The sequence below is a fragment of the Monopterus albus genome, unplaced genomic scaffold (assembly GCF_001952655.1).
Source record: "Monopterus albus unplaced genomic scaffold, M_albus_1.0 scaffold52.1, whole genome shotgun sequence".
In the NCBI taxonomy this organism is placed as follows: domain Eukaryota; kingdom Metazoa; phylum Chordata; class Actinopteri; order Synbranchiformes; family Synbranchidae; genus Monopterus; species Monopterus albus.
The window spans coordinates 2,110,727-2,120,321 of NW_018127932.1; the positions used below are offsets into that span (position 1 = coordinate 2,110,727).

The following is a 9,595-nucleotide window of genomic DNA, read 5'->3' on the forward strand; positions in this document are numbered from 1 at the left end:
ACTGGGCCGAAGGTTCACCTTCCAACAAGACAATGACCCTAAGCACACAGCTAAAATAACGAAGGAGTGGCTTCACAACAACTCTGTGACTGTTCTTGAATGGCCCAGCCAGAGCCCCGACTTAAACCCAATTGAGCATCTTTGGAGAGACCTGAAAATGGCTGTCCACCAACGTTTACCATCCCACCTGACAGAACTGGAGAGGATCTGCAAGGAGGAATGGCAGAGGATCCCCAAATGCAGGTGTGAAAAACTTGTTGCATCATTCCCAAAAAGACTCATGGCTGTATTAGCTCAAAAGGTGCTTCTACTAAATACTGAGCAAAGGGTCTGAATACTTATGACCATGTGATATTTCAATGTTTCTTTTTTAATAAATCTGCAAAAATGTCAAAAATTCTGTGTTTTTCTGTCAATATGGGGTGTTGTGTGTACATTAATGAGGAAAAAAATGAACTTAAATGATTTTAGCATATGGCTGCAATATAACAAAGAGTGAAAAATTTAAGGGGGTCTCAATACTTTCCGTACCCACTGTATCATTTAAGAGTCACAGGAATTTAGCTTAGGCAATACTGAGCTGCCCTCTAACCTCAGAGTGAGTTTTTTATTTCCCATATCATCTGCTTTATGAGCAGCCAACAGCATAAACATCCCCCTGTGTGGGCTTTAAATATACAGTGTGATGTAAATAAACTAGAAAACAAACAACTGGGTGGTAGATGCATGAAGAGATAGAGTTCTACACATTAGAAGAGGAAGTTAAATGATTATGTAAAAGAACTAAATAATTAACACATAAGGAGAGTGAATAAACAAAATCAAAGTCATTTATATAAACACTCAAAGTGAACCTAAAGAAAACCAACCATGCCCCAAATACATTTAAGACCTGACACGCCCAGCAACTTGATGCCACCACTCCCACCAACACAAAGGCTTTGTTTGCACATGCTGTCCTGTCCCTGAAGCAGTGTGACAGACTGAAATGGAAGACACACCCCCACTTCAAAGTGAGCAGACGCAATAAGACACACCTGAGACACACAAAACAAGAAGGCAAAAAAATGACAAGTGGTGAACTATGACAACACACACACACACACACACTGACTGAACATCTAGTGTAATGGATGAACTGCGATGTGAAAAAGTAAAATGACTATGTCCTACATCAACATGACTCATCATGTCTGGGGGATACCTTCTTTTATTTCCCAGCTGTTTTCAGCCATTCACTATCTAATCACAATCTAGCTCTACTTTTACATAACGACAGGTAAGGTGGCTAGAATTCAAACAGACTCTGGCCTATCTCAAAGGTCTATTGAAGCTATAAAAAGCATTTAGCAACCTTCCCTTTTTGCACATATTACTTAAAATGAACTTTGATGTAACAAACTTTCTGGTGTATTTGAGTTTTAAACTGACATTACGCAAATTGTAGCTGTGAACATTAACATTTCCCAACATTAACAATTTTCTGTGAAACTAATTTTTATCTAATTTTTCTGTTTGTCTTAAAAAGTCAGGTTATACAACAGGATTGTGTAATTAGTGTAGTTTTCTTTTGGTCTTTCAACTGCTTAATCGCTGACAGGTGCAGTCCACACACTGAGCTTCCACGGCCTCACATCATATAACCAGAGTTAATATCTCCAACAAAGACACACTGAGCTGGGATTAGTGGAGAGTCTTTCTATTCCTCTCACAGATGTGATCTCTAGATCTGGTATGAGATAGAGTCAGCTGTCCATCCTGAGCCCCAACAGTCCCGTAAACTGTGATGGCTCTGTATAGACTAATTATTCACCGTTCTCTCTACTGTTGTGATGAAGGTGGCTCATATAGCAGCTATCATCTTCATGAAGCTATCATCCACAAAGCAGACATTTTACACACTATGCAGCCCCAACAGAACCACTTACAATCAGAAACCACTGCATGCAGGTAACATTTAGTGTAGCTATACATGCCTACTGAGAAAATGTGCAAATGCAAAGATCAATCATGGGATTTTGCTCATGCAGACTCTCTCACACAAGGGTTTCGACAGGTTGTACAATCTCTGCTGCCACAACAAGTAGAAAGTCAAGGAATGGGATAAATCAACAAATAAATCCATCCCTCCCACCATACATTCTTATCTTGTTTTATTTAAACTAAATTTCTTCTTTAATCCTCTTCCTGATCCTTGCAGCTTGATGGAGGAATTATTCTTCACCATTAGCAAAGTTCATGTCACTCTATTGCTGCCATGTTGTGTATACAGTATGTGTGTGCGTCCTCCTTACCTGGTCCCTGTCACCCGTTTGTAGTTGTCCTCCGAGTACACAGCTAGAATGGACACCCCGGAGCCCATGTTGACCAGCAGCATGGGGAAGGGGTTCTCCAGGGTGCAGGGCTTTTTCACACAGCTCTGGGTGTCTGAGGGGTTCTGGAAGTAGTAGCACTCTGGGTGTCCATTGAAGCCCACCCGGTCGACAAAAAGCAGGCCACGGATCAGGCAGTCCAGCTCATCTAGCTTCAGCAGCTCCAGGTCAGCCATCTTTAGCACAAATGGAGGAGGGATAAAATATGAGACACAATTGTACTGGCTAAACCTTAAGTAAAAGATGATCACATTACTTTGAATGCGTTAGTTTTATTAAGCTAAAAATGCTTTTCAAAGTACTTTATGACCCAAATGTGCACAGGGTCTCAGTTCATGCTGCAGTGCCCAGAGAGAGTTCATCGATCCTGCTGCACTGCAGACAGGGTCAATGAACTGAGGTAAACAGGCACAGAGACAGACACATATCAACTGCAGTCGCTTCAGCAGAAAGATGTAGAAATGTAAGGACAGCTTCAATCAGCTGCAAAGGCGCCCAGGCAGTCAGAAATGTTAAGTCCAATTATATTATAACTGGGGAGAAAAGTTATTGTGTTTTTTGTTTAATGTTTTGGTTAACAGAATGCAGTAACAGATGCCTGTTGTAGTTTTCTACAAATTACTTCATTAAATGTCATTTTGTCAAACCACCAATCCAAAAGTCAAAGATATTTACTTTAGTACAAATGATCTAATTAGGAAAAAGGATCTGTCAAATGTTGTTTTAAAACTGACTTATGATTAAAGACCAAACTCGCTGCAGCTCTATCGGTAAGCCAGTGTTTGCAGTGAGAAAGATTCTGCTGTTGACATTCTTAACTCAGCACTAATCACACGCTGCCTCTGGTCATGCACTTACTGTTCTGAAGTCATTCTCAAACTTGTACGCTCCACCTCCTGTGGCGCACAGTGTCGTGTGCAGGCTGGAGAAGTTCTTGTCACGTCCCATCTGGATAAAATGTGGCATGGCCTGTGTTGGGAAGCGGATGAAGTGCAGGTTTCCCGTCCTGCCGCACATGGTCAGGTCCCTCAGCTCCAGGTGGACATCACGGATGCCCGTTTTACCTGAGTGATAGGGGAACAGTACTGGATTCTGGCCAGATGTGCTCAAGTGCCAACACCCTCTACTAAAAGTGGTGGTTAAAACTGATTGATATTTTCAACAACATAATTCTGAAAAAGACCTCATGACTTTTATGCAACACATGAGTGAGATACACAGTAAAATATGACCTGCCATCCTCTTATTAAAGTGTCCTTGATCATACTGTCCCTGTCTGAGATACACAGGAGTTTGTGGTTAGATGTACCATAGGCGACATTTGAAGTGAGGTAGCGGCGGATAGACTTGAGGTTTTCCACTTCTTCCTGTTCTTCCTCTGCAGTGATATCGACTGGCTCAAAGTACACCAACTTGACCAAGGTGCCACCGATGTCCATACCAAACCAGGGGAAGGCTGAAGAGGAGGAGGAAAAGAATAAAGCAAGGAATTTCTTTACCCCATCAGACATTAGTACATGTAATGCACAAATATAAGCCGTTGCACTTGGGGATGGGAAACATGCAATTTTCTATTTATTTGCATTTAATCAATGAGTTGATCAAAAATAACCGTAAACTAATATAATCCTTTTCAAGCTAAATGTCAAATATGAGAGTACAGTGAATATCTCTGAGTTTCAGACCATTAACCAAACAAAAAAAAAACTATCAAGAAAACATTTGGCAGATTAACTGGTAATGAAAATAACTGGTAACTGCAGCATCAACCTGGAGCCTAAACTGTGACAACCTGCGACATGTGCCTGGTGTGAACAGCTGAAAAGGTGTTCAGAAGATCGGCAGCCTATATGCACATGCTGTTTGAAAGCAGTGTGCCTGATAATACTACTGCACAGAGGGAGGTCTGGAGAGGGCAAACAGTCTGATGTGTAGTTATGTAGTAGATATGTAGTTAGTCGATTAGAACATTGAATTCATCAGTACACACACAAAAAAAAGGCTTCAACCACAACAGCTAGGGGAAAAAATGCTACCACAGCTCAATAAGAGCTGCTGTTGCCATGGAAACAGACAACCCTCCCCTCCATCATCCTCCCTTCTCTCCATCTCTCACACACTCCTTACCCTCCTATTTTCTCCCCCGGCCTCCGTCAGGTTCTTCTTTACATCTCTCTCCCCTCTTCACTACACATTCTCCTTGGCTGCTCACTCAGGTTGTTATTTTCATGTCCCTTCCCTCTGTTCTCCGTTCCCATTCTCTCCAGCTTGTCTTCCCATCTCGTGCCTGCTTCTTCACTCAATTTAAGTAAGATTTACTGACACGGAGAGAAGGGACCTGATTCTGCAAGACGTTTTTAAACACACCACAAAGCAACAACTATGTTTAACTTAAACATACATTCTGCCACGTCCCCTCTCACCTACTGACAACATGAACGCAGAAGCAAATAAATGTCTTAACATACTAGCGTAACTTTAAAATGGCAGAACATGGTTAATATTCCACTAGCGGCCAGGTATGTGTCCATATAAAACCAGCAGGTCATGAAGACTATAAAGCCAAAGTTTACAAAGACAGATAATCGACGGGTTCAGAGAAAGAACATTAAACAGGTGCAAGTTCAACTCAAAATGATAACAGTGTCAGAACCGTTCCTGTCTGTCAGTGCTTTGGAGACCTTTCAGCTGTTTATGGTTTGACCTAACACGGACCAGTGTCCGTGCACAGTTAGCTGGATGCCTTCTTTTGTCAAGACATTAGCGAACACAGACTGTGTTGGGATAAAATTTCCACTTAAATAAAAAAATGCAAGTCTCTAATTTGTCCTCAGTGTGTCGGTTTCTCCACCTCAAACATTCTCACGGGAGACAACAAATGTTAATTACAGTGTGGCCATTTCCTTATAGCACCTTTGAGTGTTTGTGGTTTCAGATAACAAGTGTAAACTCCATTCACCGCAGGACAAAAAGGGGTAGACTGCTGTGTGAGAGTTTCTCTCATTCTTTAAATACAGTGCAATGCGTGCACAAAAATAGACATAAGTATGCTTCTTTGTAGCATATAGCATGACATGGCTAAAGGGTGAGGAACATTCTTTTTAAAATTTTGGATTAGGGACAAATATTGAGTGAGTTTTTTCCCCAGTGAAGAAATACTTGGAACAAGTGTAACAGAATTACAGCAGCCTTATTTTACTGTATGTAACTAACTGGTGTAGCTGAGTGCAATTTAATAATAATCACAAGCTTATAACGGAACCGCAGATGTGCTCTAGATGTACGAAGCAATTTGTCAGGCTCTCCCATTTGTCTACTTGACGTTTATTGACTGCAGTTCTCTAGTGATCAATCCCTTGTGCAGTGGAAAAAGAAAAAACACCAAATTAATGCATGATGCCAGTGAAACATTGCTACTTCGCTGTCACTGATGTCAAGAAACATGGCCGCACCAATTGAAAAGACTGGCCTACAAAAAAACGTGGTGCTTCAGCAAATCCTCTAAACGTCTATGTGATCAGGGCGTTTAAATCCATCATTTAAATGTTGCTGCCTGAAGGCCAACAGTAAGGCGTCGCTGCTGGATGCTGTTAAACACCCACCCCCTTCCAGTGGGTGTCCAATAGTCCTCACAGGTGTCCACTTGTCCAGGGTTTCTATTTAAAGAGCAAACACACACTGCGTCCTCTCACAGGTTAGAATGACACATATCAGGGTCAAGGGAACGAGGAGTATTTATGTCCATGTGAGTTTTAAGTGTCTTAACTAACACACCTTACAACACGTGCATACATGGTACATTCAGTACGTGTGTGTCCAGTCGGTCTTGAATTACAAAGTAGAAGGTCTCAAATATAGTTGTTTGCCCCATGGTCATGGTTTCACCTGGATTATCTGCAGCATTCATTTCTATTATATTTGTTGTTGTTGAACCTTTAATCTCAGTTTCACAGAGAGGGTTGTATCTGTTACTACATTGTGCAGAGAGCACATGACAAGAACAACATGTCTGTGTGATAAGACAAGACACCAGCTGAACACTGTGTGTACACAGCGGATACAATAATAAACACTCATTATTTGGTGTAACATCACAGGAAGTTCTGTCCTCTGTTATTCTCTTTATTGATTCATTGCGTCACTACTACTGCTCTCACAGTAATACCGCCACTACTACTGCTCTAATGACTACATCTTTTAGAATTAGAGTTGCTACAATAAACCTGTTACGATTATAATCCATAAGTCAACTGACAGAAAATTAACAGGTAATTTTATATATTAATCACTTCAGTGATTTTACAAGGATAAACGCCAATTATTCGCCGGTCCAGGTCCTCTATTGTGAGCACTTGCAGCTGTTCTTGTCTGAAATGATAGTAAACTCAATTACAGCTGCAGGTAACGATTACTTTCATTACTGATTAATCTGCTTGTTTTGTCCAGTCACTCACTCTCACTCACTCATTTTCTACCGCTTAGTCCCTGAACGGGGTCACGGGGGGCCCGGAGCCAATCCCGGCCGGCAATCGGGCGAAGGTGGGGTACACCCTGGACAGGTCGCCAATCCATCGCAGGGCTAACACATAGACGCACAACCACACACGCGCACATGCACTCCTATGGACAATTTAGAGACACCAATCAACCTAAGCTGCATGTCTTTGGACTGTGGGAGGAAGCCGGAGTACCCGGAAAGAACCCATGCAAGCACGGGGAGAACATGCAAACTCCTTTGTCCAGTCAAACAAAAAAATAAATAAATAAATAAAAATCTGAGGATACTCGACTGACAATGGATGTCAAATAAAGAAAAGCAGCATTTCATCATCACATATGAGATACTGAAATACTACAGTAATAAATCCACACAAACAGGTTAACATGCAAATCACAGAGTGAGATTGTTACATCTAAAAAGAATATCTGTCTACTATCAGAAGCAAAAGAACATGAGGTCAGATGTCTCTTAACAGATACAGGTTTGTGCAGGTTTCCACATAAAAGGAGGAGTTTTGGTTGGTTTTCAGGTGTGCCACAGATCAAACAATGTACCTCATTTTTATTGACGTTACCTCTGACACACACTCCTACTGAAACCTGTTAGCCAACCCTGTTCACCATCCATCTGCATCACAGTAGTAGAACAATGACTCAACCTGTGACAGACATCTTTGAAAAACGTGTTTTTATGTGAGCTAATTATTATTAAGTCACCACACTTATGCAGGCTTTAACTTCTGGCGATTTGGTGCGCTTTAGCCCTGAATGAAAAGTTCTTCTATTTAAAATCTCTCAGTCAAAAAAAACAGTCACACAATATGGTTCAAGTCACAACAAAAGCCTAAAAAACTGAGACCAAACATAGCAGGCTGTATATAAAAACTGGACAAACCCGCCATGATGTCACCCACTGGTTTTCTGAAGAGCGCGTTTGAAGCTGAAGTCTGGTTGCCACCATATTGACAGCGCTTCACTCTGCCTGCTATGTCTAATCCAAAAACGGGCAAAGAAATGGAGCGTAAGTGGAGCTGATGCAGGTTGAATGGGTGAAATAAAGCTAGCCAACAATGGCGGGACCTCTCGCCTGTCACTCAAAGCGGCCATGGTCTTAATTATGCATAATTTTGGTCTCAATATAATTTAGACAGACGAGTTATAAGAAAAATCACACCCCATACAGTTGTCTTGGAAGGGGAAATTAGCTATAGAGACCAAAACTGTTTTTTGTACCAGGCTATAAACATGTTTATTTCTGCTGTACAGGTGGGAATTTTAATATCGGGTCTATGGGAATTGACTCCTCAAGTAGCTTCAGTTCTCAGCCCCAGAGGCTGCTGCTGGACATGAACCTGACTGTTCTGCACACTCATTTCTATAAAAACTCAGGCAGCAACCACTGCTGGCCTTACAAATAAACATATTAGTGCTGTTTTGACTCACTGTGGCCAGAGGCAGTTGATACTTTATGTAAAAATTGTGGTACTTATACACAGGATGAGGCGCAGCTCTCTTTCCAGCTATAACACAAAATACATTTCGGCATAACAGTGCTGTTGCAGTGTGATGTAATCTGAACTGTACTCCTTTCACTGGTGTTTATGCATCTCTTTATCAAGTGTTTTGTTACAAGCTGTTTTGTTACTAAAAACCCTCGGCGTACTGTATACTGGCAATAATATATCGCACAAAAAGTCCTGAACTTTGTGTTTTTATTTTAAGGTTACCCCACAGAGTAGGTTTGATGGGTTGACAAGCCTAAATTGTTTGCCCATACAATCTCTATACGTGCACATTTCCTGTCTCCATTTTTCCTATTTTCATGGTTTTTGTTCTGTGTTGAAACATGACACGCATCTATTCTAGGAGACACTCAATGAAAATATCTGCCAAGTTGCAAACAAGGGGCACTGCAGGCAAAGTTACCCTAAAGTAACCCTGACCTTTTCAACAGAGAAAAATCTGAACACCAAAGTGAAAAATCACATCCTTGAGGGGAATACATTCTGGGGTCAGCCCTCGTTGGGGGAAAAGCTCTGAGGGTTATCCGGATTTATCAGGACGACTGGGCTCCATTCAGGGATAATTCAGCCACAAAGCAGAGGAGCTCTGACTGCACATTCCTAGGTTAATGGATGAGACATCCCCTTAATGATGTAATCTGGGCCGGTTCAGGTATAGGGCCTATTTTTCTGATGCCACTATACATCATAGTGATCCACAGTTATGTTAACTGCAACATCACTGTTCTGCAGTTGATGATGCACAATTAAAAGTGCCAAAGAATGGGTGAGTCTTCCTATGGAAGCCAAGTATTCAAGTTAAGTGATTTCCAACCCTAATTTAAACTACACATACAATGCAGACACCACTGCCTGAGATGTTAATCCCCGACCCTAACCTATCATAACATGCACATATGAGGAAATTTCTTCACCGTGACCTAAATAAGGCACACATACTGCAACAAGCAAAGAAGCTTAAAGGATCTAATATTTACGGTATATAAATGAAGAACTGTCCTCGTAAGCAGTATAAAAACAAGAGGAATTACAGTGGGAAACCGTGGATGAGTAAGGGATTACAGAATGCATGTAAAAAGAAGAATGCGTTATATAAGGAATTCATAAAGTACAGATCAAAGAAGGCGGAAGAAAAATATAAGTCATATAAGAACAAATTAATTGAGATTTTGAGGAGATGTAAGAAACTATATTATCCTA

At 41.2% G+C, this 9,595-nt stretch overlaps 1 protein-coding gene across 3 annotated transcripts in view; it reads right to left on the reverse strand.

Annotated features, from left to right (window-relative positions):
* Window positions 1–9,595, reverse strand: part of LOC109961078 (pantothenate kinase 3-like) — a 28,546-nt gene that overhangs the window by 12,613 nt on the left and 6,338 nt on the right. For 2 of the 3 annotated variants that reach the window (XM_020601659.1, XM_020601660.1), the window contains exons 2-4: window positions 3,682–3,828; window positions 3,231–3,436; window positions 2,295–2,548 (exon numbers count right to left, since the gene is read on the reverse strand). In XM_020601659.1, coding sequence (XP_020457315.1) covers window positions 2,295–2,548; window positions 3,231–3,436; window positions 3,682–3,828 — 607 coding nt within the window. Of the gene's footprint in view, window positions 1–497; window positions 1,038–2,294; window positions 2,549–3,230; window positions 3,437–3,681; window positions 3,829–9,595 lie in introns of those variants that run through there. The other variant, XM_020601661.1, reaches the window with a different exon arrangement.